The following is an 18,410-nucleotide window of genomic DNA, read 5'->3' on the forward strand; positions in this document are numbered from 1 at the left end:
GGAGGTGCACAGTTCTTGTGGCAAGGGTGTCTGACTCAGCCTATACACTGGCACACCCGGGAGACGCCATGTTCTTGTGGCAAGGGTGTCTGACTCAGCCTATACTCTGGCACAGTCGGGAGGGGCCATGTTCTTGTGGCAAGGGTGTCTGACTCAGCCTATACACTGGCACGCCCGGGAGACGCCATGTTCTTGTGGCAAGGGTGTCTGTCCCAGACTATACACTGGCATGGTCAGGAGGTGCACGGTTCTTGTGGCAAGGGTGTCTGTCACAGACTATACACTGGCATGTCAGGAGGTGCATGGTTCTTGTGGCAAGGGTGTCTGTCACAGACTATACACTGCCATGGTCAGGAGGTGCACGGTTCTTGTGGCAAGGGTGTCTGTCACAGACTATACACTGGCATGGCCAGGAGGTGCACAGTTCTTGTGGCAAGGGTGTCTGTCACAGACTATACACTGGCATGGCCAGGAGGTGCACGGTTCTTGTGGCAAGGGTGTCTGTCACAGACTATACAATGGCACGGCCGTGAGATACCACGCTCTTGTGGCAAGGTTGTGTATCTGAAGGTATATCTCCAGGACTATATAGACACATATAAACCTTGGTCTTGATTTTTTCATCTTTAAATTGAATTCACTTTTTGTAACTTGAGTTACATTGATATTTGTTTCTAGATCCTGAAGATACTACATATACAAAGTTCATTCTTTTGTTATGGTTCAGTAACATAGAACTGAACATACATTGAGGTCAGTAAGCTGAAGGTTGATGCCCCAGAATGGTAGGCAAATAATCCTCAAACAGCAAGTCACTCATCACAACAACTGTTTTCCATGTGACCTGGTTTCTTGTCCGTCACCATGTCATGCCAGTGTGAACCATGCATGGCAATGTTATTTATCACCCCTTTGCCTGTTCCAGACTTACAGGCCACTGTTGTATAGCTGAAACAGTGTCAACTGCAGCATGAAATAGCATTCACTCACTCATTCACTCAATAAGCTTAAACAAAAGAATACATGACTTTAAATCTTTGAGTTTTAAAACAGCACTGAAATAATATAGCATAATTACAAAGGCTATAAAACATGAAGACAGGGTAATTAACATAACCCTGATTGTTCATCGTCACAGACCATGAGTCAGGGACAATCACATCGTGCTGCTATTTGTCTCACGCAAGAAGCTCTCATTTAGCACAAAAGAGGATAGAATATATTGTGCTGACTGGAAATCTAGATGAAAGCAGTTTGATTGAGTGTCATCATTATCCACTGACACCCCACCTTGATCGTTATGAAGCAGAATATTGTCACAATGATATAGGCAGAAAGTGTCAAGTCTGGTTGATTGGCAGTGACAGCTCGGGCCAAACTGATCACAGATTAAGAGAAGTACCGAAAGCGACACTATTACCTTTCACTGCCATTATCCTGAATCTAACTCCGACTAAGTGGTCCTTGTACAGGATGAAATATCAATTTGGCACTGAGACAAAAGTTGTGCCTCAATTATCAAACAGATCTATCAATAAGTCTCAAGGGCATCCAAGACCCATTCTAGGTATAAGTCAAAATGATTGTTCTGTCCAGAAAAGGATCAAGAACATAACTAACTGCACTGTAATAAAGATAACTTGAGGTGTGCAGATTGAGTTAGCTTTAGGAGCTCTTCATTGCAGCAGTGGTCATCTGTTTTCAGCAGCTAAAGTATTATATCTTTTTGTTTCTTCGTCCCAAAGGTGCCACATAGCCGTATGTGAAATCTCTCATGCTCACATTTGATTTTGGGGTTCAAGGGTTCAAAAGCACAACAACATAACTCTCAGAAGTCGTGAGATACATGGTGTATAAAAACCGTGGGAATCTGTGTGAGGCACTAAAACATTCTCCATAAGTTGGATCACAGGATGGACAGTCAGTGTAGCTTTTCTTATCTACTTTATCAGCTTTTATCCATAAAAATACAAAATTCCAAGGAGTACATTTGATTTATAATGTGTTGCTGACTAGTGTACAGGCATGAAAGATAGAGGCAACTGTGACCTCCTGAAATCACACACATTTGGTGCTAGACTACATTCAGCTTGTGACATCTCCACAGCGTATATTCTTAGAATATTATTTGAACACCAGAAGACTCCCTGGCAGGGAAGACAACACCTTCTGAAGACTCCCTGGCAGGGAAGACAACACCTTCTGAAGACATCCTGGCAGGGAAGACAACACCTTCTGAAGACATCCTGGCAGGGAAGACAAAACCTTCTGAAGACTCCCTGGCAGGGAAGACAACACCTTCTGAAGACTCCCTGGCAGGGAAGACCACACCTTCTGAAGACTCCCTGGCAGGGAAGACAAAACCTTCTGAAGACATCCTGGCAGGGAAGACAAAACCTTCTGAAGACATCCTGGCAGGGAAGACAAAACCTTCTGAAGACTCCCTGGCAGGGAAGACAACACCTTCTGAAGACTCCCTGGCAGGGAAGACAACACCTTCTGAAGACTCCCTGGCAGGGAAGACCACACCTTCTGAAGACTCCCTGGCAGGGAAGACCACACCTTCTGAAGACATCCTGGCAGGGAAGACCACACCTTCTATAGACTCCCTGGCAGAGAAGACAAAACCTTCTGAAGACATCCTGGCAGGGAAGACAACACCTTCTGAAGACATCCTGGCAGGGAAGACCACACCTTCTGAAGACTCCCTGGCAGGGAAGACAAAACCTTCTGAAGACTCCCTGGCAGGGAAGACAACACCTTCTGAACACTCCCTGGCAGGGAAGACAACACCTTCTGAACACTCCCTGGCAGGGAAGACAACACCTTCTGAAGACATCCTGGCAGGGAAGACCACACTTTCTGAAGACTCCCTGGCAGGGAAGACAAAACCTTCTGAAGACATCCTGGCAGGGAAGACCACACCTTCTGAAGACTCCCTGGCAGGGAAGACAAAACCTTCTGAAGACATCCTGGCAGGGAAGACAACACCTTCTGAAGACTCCCTGGCAGGGAAGACAACACCTTCTGAAGACATCCTGGCACTGAAGACAACACCTTCTGAAGACTCCCTGGCAGGGAAGACAAAACCTTCTGAAGACTCCCTGGCAGGGAAGACAACACCTTCTGAAGACTCCCTGGCAGGGAAGACCACACCTTCTGAAGACATCCTGGCAGGGAAGACCACACCTTCTGAAGACTCCCTGGCAGGGAGTGGTGAAAATAATATGAATGGATCCCTGAAAATCAGTGAAGACACCAGCTAACTGTGAAAGGTGAGGTGAGGTGAAATTGGGTTTAACGTGGCGTCCAAGATTATTGCACTTATATAGCGATGTGCATGCACGTGTGTGTGTGTATGTGGCTACTTGTACTTGTTCGGACTGATGCCTATTTATTGTGCTAGCACACTGAGATACCATGCTTAAGTTTAACATGAATACCTCACTCAGACACAGTATATTGACTCCAAGCCGACCAGTCCTTGTTTTAGCCCCTTAATGCTGAGCGCCAGACAGGGTAACAACAAGTACCATCTTTTAACGTCTTTTGGTATAACACGGCCAGGGATCAAACCCCGGACCTTCCGCTCTCCGTGCGGATGCTCTACCTCTAGACCACGGAGGCGGTTGCTAATTGTGAAAAGGGTACGCATGTCCTGCTGGACAAGTAGCACCTGCCACCTTCACAATTTGCAACAAGAGTACAGCAGTACCCCGATGACCTTATTGGGTATTTTTAACACAATCATGCGTAATATAAGTCACTCTGCTGACCTTTGGCTCTGACTACAATCTTGCAAGCCTCGGATTTTTAAACTTTTGTTGACTCATGTTGATATATTTGAAATCAAGTGACACTCGGGTGAGATTCTGTATGTATTCTCTAACCATTAATCTTAATGAACATCACATATGTACAGTCGAGTTTCGTTAATCTGACGCTCATTAATCTGACAATAAGCTTTATCCAACACTAATGATTGAAACTGATCAGTATTTAGACCCATAAACCGACAGTCTCTCACTCTGACTCCAACACACCTAATTTGCAAAGAATTCCCGAAATCACTCATTAATCTGTCTTGTTAATCTGACACAGTGATCAGTGTACTCTGCTGTCATCTGCCTGCGTGTACACAGCCTGTGTTTTAATGCGAGACGGGTCGGTTAGTGGTTTCATATCACAATGGCTGCAGAGATAAACTTGCTTTACAATAAACAATAAACCAAACAGGATCAATCACATGTTTATATTACCTCAATCTCATTAAAGTCAGTTAATTCTCGCTACCGCTTAGGACATCCAATTACAGGTCATGACAGGCTGACCTTTCGCAAACCTGGACAGACCAACCAAATGAGTAACAGGAAGCTTTCTTGAGCTTTGCAGCATTAGTTTCAAACTGGCGACTTCCATTCCAGACTACGCTTTCAAAGAATTTTGAATAAGTCATACAGCCCATAACAGTAGTTAAAAATACTCCTTGTTAAGCTTTTTAGGTTGCATGAATAGAAAACATATTCCGCTAACAATATAATGTAACAATATGAATTTCCTTTTTAATTATTTTATTACTGTGTATATGTATCATTATCTGTCGTTTAAATGTCCAGTCATATGCAACCATCCATGTAGGATTAACAGGACCTACTATGTTTTTTTAAGTGAGTCAAGATACCTTCATGGGATGAACAAGACAATAACAAGGTACAATTGTTCCAGGGGGTACATCAATGGCTTTACTCCAGTCACAAATCATAAAATAAGGGGTGCCATCAGTGAAAGGCAAGTTGTTTATCTTAGGAAAGTTAATTTGACTCCATCAAGCATTGAAATTCCAATGAAACTAGCTGTTTGCTGGTCTATAACTGTCTGAGCACTACCCCCACTCCCAACCCCACCCCACACCCCCCACCCCTCCAAGTCAAGGAGAGTTTCTTTCAATACGCTATTAGAGATAAAACAAATATACATTTACAATAAAATAGTTTCATGTTGAGCTAACATAATCAATTTTTCCAGCAGTAATTGTGCTTTTCACAAAATTATGTGCAATCATTTCCGATTTCAGTGCCACCTGGTATTGATCCTATGACAGCTGCAGGCAACGACAAGTGAGTAGGATGACAATCAGAGAAACAGGTGATTGGGGGAATCACACACATTGCTTCACAACTAATTATGTAAAAATGAAATATTAGTGCAAGTGCCACAAATGGTATTGTCCTGAAGTGTTGTCATTTATCATATTAGGAGCTGATTATGACAATAGAAGTGGTATTAGTGGATGGCAATTGCGCTTAATGTTTGTTGAGCAGCAATAACCAAACAAACATAGTCCCACTTTGAAACAAATGGCAATATTCAATCTCATGTCAGAGATGGAGGAGGAAGCTTTGACATTGAAAGGACATTCAAGGTTATTCACGATTACAATCATTGCTGTTACTCACAAGTGCAAAGGGAAAAGCAATCCCCAATGTCAGACAATTATGAAAGAAATAGACAATTTTATATTTGCATTCTTATGGAATCTGTCACTCCCAATTGCTGCAAATATTCCCATTACTTCCTGATGGTCAGAATAACAGGTCAATCTCCTGTAACAAGCACTCCTTGTTTGGTGCATGAGTTAAATCCCCATTACTGTGAACACCCACCCTGACCTTCATCTCTGACAAGTTATTATTAATTTTAATTTACATGTGACTGTAAAAGAAACATGCAATATCAATGGAATATAAGCTTGCAGAACCAAATTGTAATTTTTGGAATAAGTCTTGCTTATAGTAACATTTCGGTGTGGGTTCTAACACCTGGCTCTGCTGCCTGTATATATACTTGTCAACCATACTGTGTACATCACTGATAATGGTGTTAGAACCAACATCCAAACGTCGAACCTAATTGTAAGAATGTTGTTCAACCATATATCCTATCCATACTTGGTTAACAGTATATTAAGATACAAGTGTAATAGAGAACAGTGATGATTGTAGGGGTTGTGTCAGAATAAATACACTGGTCACTTTGTGAACCCACCTCTCTCTGTTCCCACAGCTCTTCATATACCAGCATCACATTTCATCAGTCTCAAACAAGACAGTATTTCTATAATTGAAAGTTGTTTTGAATTTTGAATGATGTCAGTGAATGTTGCTTTACATGAATGTCAGCAATATGACAATACACACACCTCCCTCACCCTGGGGTGCCAGTGAATGTTGCTGTACATGAATGTCAGCAATATGACAATACACACACCTCCCCCACCCTGGGGTGTCAGTGAATGTTGCTGTACATGAATGTCAGCAATATGACAATACACACACCTCCCCCACCCTGGGGTGTCAGTGAATGTTGCTGTACATGAATGTCAGCAATATGACAATACAAAAACCTCCCCCACCCTGGGGTGTCAGTGAATGTTGCTGTACATGAATGTCAGCAATATGACAATACACACACCTCCCCCACCCTGGGGTGTCAGTGAATGGTGCTGTACATGAATGTCAGCAATATGACAATACACACACCTCCCCCACCCTGGGGTGTCAGTGAATGTTGCTGTACATGAATGTCAGCAATATGACAATACAAAAACCTCCCCCACCCTGGGGTGTCAGTGAATGTTGCTGTACATGAATGTCAGCAATATGACAATACACACACCTCCCCAACCCTGGGGTGTCAGTGAATGTTGCTGTACATGAATGTCAGCAATATGACAATACACACACCTCCCCCACCCTGGGGTGTCAGTGAATGTTGCTGTACATGAATGTCAGCAATATGACAATACAAAAACCTCCCCCACCCTGGGGTGTCAGTGAATGTTGCTGTACATGAATGTCAGCAATATGACAATACACACACCTCCCCCATCTGGGGTGCCAGTGAATGTTGCTGCACATGAATGTCAGCAATATGACAATACACACACCTCCCCCATCTGGGGTGCCAGTGAATGTTGCTGTAAATGAATGTCAGCAATATGACAATACACACACCTCCCCCATCTAGGGTGCCAGTGAATGTTGCTGTACATGAATGTCAGCAATATGACAATACACACACCTCCCTCACCCTGGGGTGCCAGTGAATGTTGCTGTACATGAATGTCAGCAATATGACAATACACACACCTCCCCCACCCTGGGGTGTCAGTGAATGTTGCTGTACATGAATGTCAGCAATATGACAATACACACACCTCCCCCACCCTGGGGTGTCAGTGAATGTTGCTGTACATGAATGTCAGCAATATGACAATACAAAAACCTCCCCCACCCTGGGGTGTCAGTGAATGTTGCTGTACATGAATGTCAGCAATATGACAATACAAAAACCTCCCCCACCCTGGGGCGTCAGTGAATGTTGCTGTACATGAATGTCAGCAATATGACAATACACACACCTCCCCCACCCTGGGGTGTCAGTGAATGTTGCTGTACATGAATGTCAGCAATATGACAATACACACACCTCCCCCACCCTGGGGTGTCAGTGAATGTTGCTGTACATGAATGTCAGCAATATGACAATACAAAAACCTCCCCCACCCTGGGGTGTCAGTGAATGTTGCTGTACATGAATGTCAGCAATATGACAATACACACACCTCCCCCATCTGGGGTGCCAGTGAATGTTGCTGCACATGAATGTCAGCAATATGACAATACACACACCTCCCCCATCTGGGGTGCCAGTGAATGTTGCTGTAAATGAATGTCAGCAATATGACAATACACACACCTCCCCCATCTAGGGTGCCAGTGAATGTTGCTGTACATGAATGTCAGCAATATGACAATACACACACCTCCCCCATCTGGGGTGCCAGTGAATGTTGCTGTACATGAATGTCAGCAATATGACAATAAACACACCTCCCCCATCTGGGGTGTCAGTGAATGTTGCTGTACATGAATGTCGGCAGTATGACAATACACACACCTCCCCCATCTGGGGTGCCAGTGATAGTTGCTGTACATGAATGTCGGCAATATGACAATACACACACCTCTCCCATCTGGGGTGCCAGTGAATGTTGCTGTACATGAATGTCAGCAATATGACAATACACACACCTCTCCCATCTGGGGTGTCAGTGAATGTTGCTGTACATGAATGTCAGCAATATGACAATACACACACCTCCCCCACCCTGGGGTGTCAGTGAATGTTGCTGTACATGAATGTCAGCAATATGACAATACACACACCTCCCCCACCCTGGGGTGCCAGTGAATGTTGCTGCACATGAATGTCAGCAATATGACAATACACACACCTCTCCCATCTGAGGTGTCAGTGAATGTTGCTGTACATGAATGTCAGCAATATGACAATACACACACCTCTCCCACCCTGGGGTGTCAGTGAATGTTGCTGTACATGAATGTCAGCAATATGACAATACACACACCTCCCCTATCTGGGGTGTCAGTGAATGTTGCTGCACATGAATGTCGGCAATATGACAATACACACACCTCCCCTATCTGGGGTGCCAGTGAATGTTGCTGTACATGAATGTCAGCAATATGACAATACACACACCTCTCCCACCCTGGGGTGTCAGTGAATGTTGCTGTACATGAATGTCAGCAATATGACAATACACACACCTCCCCCATCTGGGGTGTCAGTGAATGTTGCTTTACATGAATGTCAGCAATATGACAATACACACACCTCCCTCACCCTGGGGTGCCAGTGAATGTTGCTGCACATGAATGTCAGCAATATGACAATACACACACCTCCCCCAACTGGGGTGCCAGTGAATGTTGCTGTACATGAATGTCGGCAACATGACAATACACACACCTCCCCCATCTTGGGTGCCAGTGAATGTTGCTGCACATGAATGTCGGCAATATGACAATACACACACCTCTCCCACCCTGGGGTGTCAGTGAATGTTGCTGTACATGAATGTCAGCAATATGACAATACACACACCTCCCCCATCTGGGGTGCCAGTGAATGTTGCTGCACATGAATGTCAGCAATATGACAATACACACACCTCCCCCATCTGGGGTGCCAGTGAATGTTGCTGTAAATGAATGTCAGCAATATGACAATACACACACCTCCCCCATCTAGGGTGCCAGTGAATGTTGCTGTACATGAATGTCAGCAATATGACAATACACACACCTCCCTCACCCTGGGGTGCCAGTGAATGTTGCTGTACATGAATGTCAGCAATATGACAATACACACACCTCCCCCACCCTGGGGTGTCAGTGAATGTTGCTGTACATGAATGTCAGCAATATGACAATACACACACCTCCCCCACCCTGGGGTGTCAGTGAATGTTGCTGTACATGAATGTCAGCAATATGACAATACAAAAACCTCCCCCACCCTGGGGTGTCAGTGAATGTTGCTGTACATGAATGTCAGCAATATGACAATACAAAAACCTCCCCCACCCTGGGGCGTCAGTGAATGTTGCTGTACATGAATGTCAGCAATATGACAATACACACACCTCCCCCACCCTTGGGTGTCAGTGAATGTTGCTGTACATGAATGTCAGCAATATGACAATACACACACCTCCCCCACCCTGGGGTGTCAGTGAATGTTGCTGTACATGAATGTCAGCAATATGACAATACAAAAACCTCCCCCACCCTGGGGTGTCAGTGAATGTTGCTGTACATGAATGTCAGCAATATGACAATACACACACCTCCCCCATCTGGGGTGCCAGTGAATGTTGCTGCACATGAATGTCAGCAATATGACAATACACACACCTCCCCCATCTGGGGTGCCAGTGAATGTTGCTGTAAATGAATGTCAGCAATATGACAATACACACACCTCCCCCATCTAGGGTGCCAGTGAATGTTGCTGTACATGAATGTCAGCAATATGACAATACACACACCTCCCCCATCTGGGGTGCCAGTGAATGTTGCTGTACATGAATGTCAGCAATATGACAATAAACACACCTCCCCCATCTGGGGTGTCAGTGAATGTTGCTGTACATGAATGTCGGCAGTATGACAATACACACACCTCCCCCATCTGGGGTGCCAGTGATAGTTGCTGTACATGAATGTCGGCAATATGACAATACACACACCTCTCCCATCTGGGGTGCCAGTGAATGTTGCTGTACATGAATGTCAGCAATATGACAATACACACACCTCTCCCATCTGGGGTGTCAGTGAATGTTGCTGTACATGAATGTCAGCAATATGACAATACACACACCTCCCCCACCCTGGAGTGTCAGTGAATGTTGCTGTACATGAATGTCAGCAATATGACAATACAAAAACCTCCCCCACCCTGGGGTGCCAGTGAATGTTGCTGCACATGAATGTCAGCAATATGACAATACACACACCTCTCCCATCTGAGGTGTCAGTGAATGTTGCTGTACATGAATGTCAGCAATATGACAATACACACACCTCTCCCACCCTGGGGTGTCAGTGAATGTTGCTGTACATGAATGTCAGCAATATGACAATACACACACCTCCCCTATCTGGGGTGTCAGTGAATGTTGCTGCACATGAATGTCGGCAATATGACAATACACACACCTCCCCTATCTGGGGTGCCAGTGAATGTTGCTGTACATGAATGTCAGCAATATGACAATACACACACCTCTCCCACCCTGGGGTGTCAGTGAATGTTGCTGTACATGAATGTCAGCAATATGACAATACACACACCTCCCCCATCTGGGGTGTCAGTGAATGTTGCTTTACATGAATGTCAGCAATATGACAATACACACACCTCCCTCACCCTGGGGTGCCAGTGAATGTTGCTGCACATGAATGTCAGCAATATGACAATACACACACCTCCCCCAACTGGGGTGCCAGTGAATGTTGCTGTACATGAATGTCGGCAACATGACAATACACACACCTCCCCCATCTTGGGTGCCAGTGAATGTTGCTGCACATGAATGTCGGCAATATGACAATACACACACCTCTCCCACCCTGGGGTGTCAGTGAATGTTGCTGTACATGAATGTCAGCAATATGACAATACACACACCTCCCCCATCTGGGGTGCCAGTGAATGTTGCTGTACATGAATGTCAGCAATATGGCAATACACACACCTCCCCCATCCTGGGGTGTCAGTGAATGTTGATGTACATGAATGTCAGCAATATGACAATACACACACCTCCCCCATCTGGGGTGCCAGTGAATGTTGCTGTACATGAATGTCAGCAATATGACAATACACACACCTCCCCCATCTGGGGTGCCAGTGAATGTTGCTGTACATGAATGTCAGCAATGTTACAGCTTCATTAATACCTTTTAGTGGGCCTAGGGAACACAGTGGTCAGTTGTGTGAAATGATGAAATGACTACACATTATTTTCCAGTTGATGACTGACAGATTGTCCTACCCATACCACCGTGCTGTCTCTTGTCAGCAGCCAACTGTGGATGTAGAGAGTCAAGTGTATAACTGTGAACTGGCAAAGGTTCTTGGGATGTATACTTTGTCCAATACTTTAATCAATGTGTTATATATGTCTGTCAACACTTTACTCAATGTGATATATGTTTGGCAACATTTTACTCAATGTGATATATGTCTGGCAATACTTTACTCAATGTGATATATGTTTGGCAACATTTTACTCAATGTGATATATGTCTGGCAATACTTTACTCAATGTGATATATGTCTGGCATTATGTTTGTATTTGTTCTTATGTGGTTAATTCATCGGAATTCCTGGCTCTAGTTCATAACCTGATTCCAGCTACTTGGAGCCAAGATATAATCCAGTATATAATTTCTCCTTACACAAGAGTCACACTGTGATAATGAGTACTCAAATACATCAGTGCAATTCCTTTCCTTGTTAACTTGAAAAGCCAGTTTTTGATGACAAAGTAGATGGGCCAGAGTGAGTGAGTGAGTGAGTGAGTGAGTGAGTGAGTGAGTGAGTGACAGCCACATCCCATTTCAACCCCCTATAGAAGTATCAGGGAACACATGTTGCCGATGACTCAGTATTCCCTCACAGTGTTGTCTGTGGCTTGCAGAAATTCAGCGACTTCTTATAAAACTTATAAAACTCACTTTAATGCCAAAGTGGCATTATAACAAGCTTGAATCTAGATGATGTAGATATTCAACAGTATCCCCGAGGCAGAGTATGGCCTTATTGCAGTCCAATGGTGGGACATACCCTGGGGAGGCAGTCATCAGTAGGTATAGATCCACCTCACTAATCTCATTACCTTCAGGCTCTCACCAAGTAGGTCACAGATGTACAGGTAGAAATCTGATCACACTTACTGAATAATTCTCATCATTCCGAATATAGACAGCTGACAACAGGTTTTCCAATATGTATATTTATGTGTGTAAATATATATATGTTAATACAGCAATGCCTACTGCTGTATGGCTGCCTTCACACATATAACAAGTGTGTGCGGAAACAGCGAGGAGAAAATACAACACATAATGGCCAACACAAATCAAAACCAGCAGCAACCATGCAAATAACTGACTAAATAATAGCTGTCAATAGTTTACAGTCATGTGTCAAAATAAGGAATTGACCATAAGCTGCGAGTTAATAAGAGAACAATGTATTGTCATATGTCACATAGGTACAATAACCTGGAGGGAATGTGTTATACTTCAAACCAAACTCCAATCTAATGAAATATAAACTTCACAAGGTTTATGTAGTCAGATGTAACTTCTTCAGAAAGTTATAGAAACTACAAATATCAGAAAAGTTATAATACTCACTTGATATTAAACATTTTATCCACGAAGCTTTTCATAAACTCCATACACTCCAAAGTAATCTCATCCGGTTGGCTGTCAACACTATAGTTTGAGCTCCACGACTTTTCTGACCCCATGGATTGAGAGCGATGAAGTTGCACACCTCCGAACTCTGCATCTGAAGAGTCCACGCTTGTCATAGCATAATTGTGAGTATCATATTCCGGCTCTGATGACTCAACACTACTTTGACTTGGATGTTTACCTCTACGCTCAGTATCTTCATGGTCAAATGACATTAGATCGCCTGCAGGTGCAGTCACTTGATCAGAAAATACCGAGTCCCCATTAGTTTCCAGTTCGACATAATCATCAAACAGCATCTCATCAACCGTGCTAGATCTACGTTTAGTTGTAAGTTTTGGAGCTTTGCGGTGTTCACTTCTGATTTCTGAGTTTTGACTGTTAGGAGGAGAGATGGAGGCTGAGGGTCCCTCCGAGTCCCCATATCCTGTTTCGTCTCTTGAGTCGGATGCAGCAACGGGTATCACTCTCCTTTCCGGCCTCCCATTATCGGACCTGGCGACATTATCTGAACTCTGACCCACTGGTACCTCACGTTGATTATATAAAGGTTCATCAAAACTTACGTTCATCCCATCCATTGTAAACTGATCATCAACTGAACTTGTGTCGGAGAAACCAGACAAACTTCCTGCCCTTTGCGGGTGTCTTGAATCCCTAAAAGACATTTTGGTAGCCACATTCTCACGCTCCTTCATCCCTTTGCCAAAACTGAGTGACCGGTGTGTGTTGGTGATCGGTGGTGGTCGTGGGGGTGGGGTGCGAGGGGGTGGGCTAGAGGTGGGACTGGAGTTCTCGCTACTCGCACTACTGCTTGCCCCACTCTTCATCAGGGAGTCAAATTTGGACGACATATCACTGAAAAGTCCATTCTTCTTGGCAATCATTGATGTGAAGAATTTGGAGGTTCCATCACTAAAACTTGACGAGAGGGATTTCTTATCGTCTTCACTCGCCCGCCGACCACTTGAACCAATATCCATTTTGATTTCCTTGATTGAAAACGTACGCCTCTTTCAGCCACTCATGCAAGAATTTAAGAATAGGGTGAGCCCGTGAAGGAAATTAGCAAGATTGAAGGAGACAGTGAAACCAAGATGGCAAAGTTGGGTACAGAGGCAAGAATTCGTGCCGATTCACCAACACCGGTACCAAGGCTGTCAATTTCATGAATTTAGGTCCATGTGCCTGCGAGCCAGCTCCTACTCATCCCCCTGCCTCAACTAATCACACTGGTGGCAGCAGCAGCAGCAGACGACGCAACCTTCCACAGACTCTGCTAGTTCCTCAACGCAAATCAATATCAGGCCAGCCTTGGTGAAGATTTATTCTGCCGACCAGTTGCCTGCGAATATACAATAGGGGGCGCTTTCTCATCACTGATAGCATCCAATCAATACAGTTGCAAGGCATTAGTATTTATACATTAGGCAAAAACTTACCCACAAATACCCTGGCCGGGACATTTGTCCTAGTTAGTTATATCATATGATAGAGTTAGCTGGGGATAATTGGGTATGATAATTTACAGAGATAATGTTTTTGGCATGGTCTGAAACACCAAGGGCCACTGTAGGTTGGAAAATTGTTCATTGGGGAGAGAAAAGGAGAATTTCTGATGAATAATTTAAGGAAGTGGTTGGAAATACCTGCATTGCAATCAGAACAATTTGAGAGCTTCCTACTTGTATATCGACTCATTTATATATAATTTCAGACTTTGTGTGAAATCAATACACCATTCCACATTTAGACAAGCAGAAGCCTCCAAATTGAATTGCTGGCATCTTGGAAATGAAATAACACCTACATTCGTCTAAGTGAGGACCATGTGGGTGGTCATGGATATTCTCCCTAAGTACAACATTTCAGAGAAAAAAGAGTGACGTAAGCTATTAATATTAAGTATACATTTATATCGTTTACATGATATAGTGTGTTTCTGTTATCTTGAATATAACATTTTAGAACATTCATATTTGAACATATGCTGAAAAACTTATGCATTAGGCCACTCATTCTTTATTTTTTGTTTCACGGCCCACCGCCCCAACTTAAAGCAGCCGGTCTGAGAAATAAATTAAACATAAAAATATTTATTTTTACCATGTCTCCCTCAAGTAATATAGAGCCTCTTTTTCAATATAAAATGTTATATATAAATTCCATGTCTACATCAGTATCAGTGATTCCATAGGCCACCAGCAGTGTTATCTCCACAGCAGAATGACTTTCATAGAAATATATTCAATAATTGACATTTATATATACTTTTCTTATGACCAACCTTTTGCGAAAAGTTGGAATAAATCTGTGGCCTTATTGTATATTGTATTTGTCTGAAACCTGCATATATCCCAATGTTATCAGAAAGTGTCTACCTATTAACTAGTTCTATTCATTCCAACCTCCTAATGGGCCAATTGTAGTCATATTGATTGATTCAGGAACTTAATCCGATGGGAGTCTGTAGTCTGGTAAACAACAAATGGCCACCACTGAAGCATTAAAAAGCAATTAAGTTTTTATGTTTTATCTATACTGGACTGATAATATCATTTACACTGTTTGCAGTAATATAAACTTACAGCACAATACCTGGCCATTTGCTTTGAATCAAAAATTGTTTGAGTTGAAGAAAAACCCTTGTATAACAGGCTTGCCACATCATATTTATATTCCTCCATGTCAAAAACTCAAAGATGTCTTTACTGTGTCAGTATGCAGGCCCTTATCATGCTTATGTGATAACACACTCCTATGAACTGCTTGTGAGGTATAAAGCAGATTTTCAAATTCAAGAATGAACAATATCTAGTTATTTAGTTGAATAATTACTTATTAGACAATGCATAGTGACCATCATCCTTGAATTCCTGCGGCACACTTTAGATTATAGGGGGATCATAATACCATTCTTAGCAACAGAAGCACATCAATTAGGAGATAAACATACTGTGTTTTCAATGAAGAGCTAGGTTACCTGTAGATTTAACCGTGCTGAATTGAATTTCGAACCGAACATGCAGCTGTGAGCTTTCAAATTTTAATTTAGGGCGGTTAAATCTGCAGGTAACCTCTACATTGAAAACACAGTATGTTGATCTCCATTCTACCATGACTAAATAAAACGCAAACTCTTTGGTGTTAGCATATGTATTGAGTGAAGCTGCACGGGGTGAGTCCAGTATTTGAGTGGGTTGTCAATCTGAATTACAGACTCACAAACAACAGTTTCTAAACAAAATATGGTGCTGTATATGCTCAAGCAGTTTGTTTACACCGTAATACTTCACTCAAACATATGACAGGCATTGAAAGCATACAAGCATGGCAACTTGGTAAGCTAACATGAGGTGGGCACCCCTGAAGAAACCTAAGCTAGCTTGGCAAAGTTTTCATTCTACATGTCACGTCACCATCATGACGTCATATCGCTCATTGTGATGCAAAAGATATGACGTCACAGTCGTATATAGAAAAGTGAGAAATTCCAAGCTCTCTGTTGTCCCCAAAACTTAAAATACATTCTCTATGCAGATTTCTATTGTGTTTTCTGCATGAATGTATTGCCACACATCCTTTGAATATTGTACTAACCACCACTTTGCACTTTGTAGCCTATAACCGTATATATAATTATTTAAATATGCCTACAGACAATGACTGAAAAAAGTACTATTCTAGGGATATTAGCTTCCACGGTGAAGTGGTTGTCAAATCGGCTGTTTCTATCAATGGGGCTTTATTGTGATTTGACAACCTCTGATTGACCAAACAGAATCGAGTAATTTCCAAATTCATGGTAGAATTGATAACAATATATGAAAATAACTGAACACATATTACAGTGAAAATATGATAGGCTACTTATAAAATGTGGTACTAAGAACTGGATGTACATTTCAAATGTCGGCTAAATGTGTGTGGATTGATTATATATGGAATGTGTAACAAATGATACTTTTATTTTTACAAAAATACTTTTCATTTGTATGCTCCTCAGAAAAGTGTATTTATTATAAGCTCTTTAAATCTAATATCAACACTGAGAATGTTTTTGAGATAAATTTGACAAAACTATAGGACAGCTCCATCACAGTTTCACTGTAGCTTGCACAGATTATTGATGGAACTTGTGAGAGATGAAAACCTTAAACCAAGAGAAATGAGAATTTATGAATAATGTATCTTCATTGTGGATGAATGCCATTTCCTAGTAGTTTGTGGTAATATGTATGACTATTTAATAAGTAAATATATAAGTCAGCAGTTTCATGAAAATCCTACTTTGAACAAATTACCATCCTTCTGTCAGCTGTTCATGACAGTTGTACAAGAAGTATGTCAATGTTCAGACACTGTATATTTCTATCTTCATAAAGATGTCACCCCAATGTCTGCTTATCTCAATATTCTGGCCCTAAATTTGGAGGAAACACAAGTCAGTTGCATATAATTGATAACTTCACTGGCACAGTTCACAGCTCAAATTTTCTCACAGCCCCTCAACTCATTTTTGCAATATTATTATGATTACTGGCAACAACATTTAATCCACATTTATGTTTTGCCAAATTCCAATCTTGAATATATAATATAATGAGTACACAAGTATTTTTAATGCCTAATCATGTACTTCATTTATACCAGACAACTGCCTGAGGGCATGCAGGAAGCTGGTGCTGGTGATTTACAAAACCAACAGAGTGGTCACATACTCATGAAAGTGGATTGATTAATGACATGACTCTACCCATGTTATCATACTGAAGTATAAATATTAACGCCAGAGAATAAGAAGAGTCTCAATTATCTGCTGTAATAGATTCCATCAGGTAAAACACAGAACAGCTGTGAAAAGTTCACTATTATTCTGAAATATTATTAAATAAATCATACCCACTTGTGTCCATTGATGAAAACATAACAGTATGATATACACAGCTCTATGATATACACAGCTCTATGATATACACAGCTCTATGATATACACAGCTCTATGATATACACAGCTCATGCTTGGCTGCTTGGCTCCTGAGAGTTTCGAGGACATTTGTTCAACCAGCAGTTAATGGGACTCCAGTAGCATGACATGGCAATATGAATATTAGATGATTATTATGATTATTATCATCATCAGCTCAGTACCACATTAGTGTCAAAAGGGACAGAGAATTCAATGACATAAATGATTTCATTGGATTTATCAAAAAAGACAATATCAGGTTTGTTGGCCTTGATAGGTCTGAAGCTGTATACGGGCCTATTCCAAAGAATTTTGCATTTATCATTTTCCATGACACACTCTACATATTCTGGGTTGTACCATGGATGGACCTCATGTCAAAACCACATGCATGGGAAAGATGGTAATAAAAGAGATTGACCCAAATCTGAACTCCCAAAAGTGTTTTTTTTTTATAAAACCAGAGCATGTGATCAATGCAGTCATACAATCACCTGTTTGTTTTCCTTCCTGCCTGGCATGACATTAAAATGGGTAAATAATGCTTGACCATATTGCTTGTTGTGTGACTTTCCTAACAG

At 42.2% G+C, this 18,410-nt stretch overlaps 1 protein-coding gene across 3 annotated transcripts in view; it reads right to left on the bottom strand.

Moving 5' to 3' along the window:
* The window catches only part of LOC139454174 (uncharacterized protein KIAA0513-like), a 101,320-nt gene extending 87,149 nt beyond the window's left edge, over positions 1–14,171 (bottom strand). For all 3 annotated transcript variants that reach the window (XR_011652447.1, XR_011652446.1, XM_071235725.1), the window contains exon 1: positions 12,798–14,171. Coding sequence is in view for 1 of the 3 variants with exons in the window: in XM_071235725.1 (XP_071091826.1) it covers positions 12,798–13,843 (1,046 nt within the window). In the remaining 2 variants the exon portion in view is untranslated. The remainder of the gene's footprint in view (positions 1–12,797) is intronic.
* Between the last annotated feature and the right edge of the window lie 4,239 nt (positions 14,172–18,410).

Source organism: Haliotis cracherodii, unplaced genomic scaffold (assembly GCF_022045235.1).
Source record: "Haliotis cracherodii isolate W230 unplaced genomic scaffold, xgHalCrac1.p SCAF_10, whole genome shotgun sequence".
NCBI lineage: Eukaryota > Metazoa > Mollusca > Gastropoda > Lepetellida > Haliotidae > Haliotis > Haliotis cracherodii.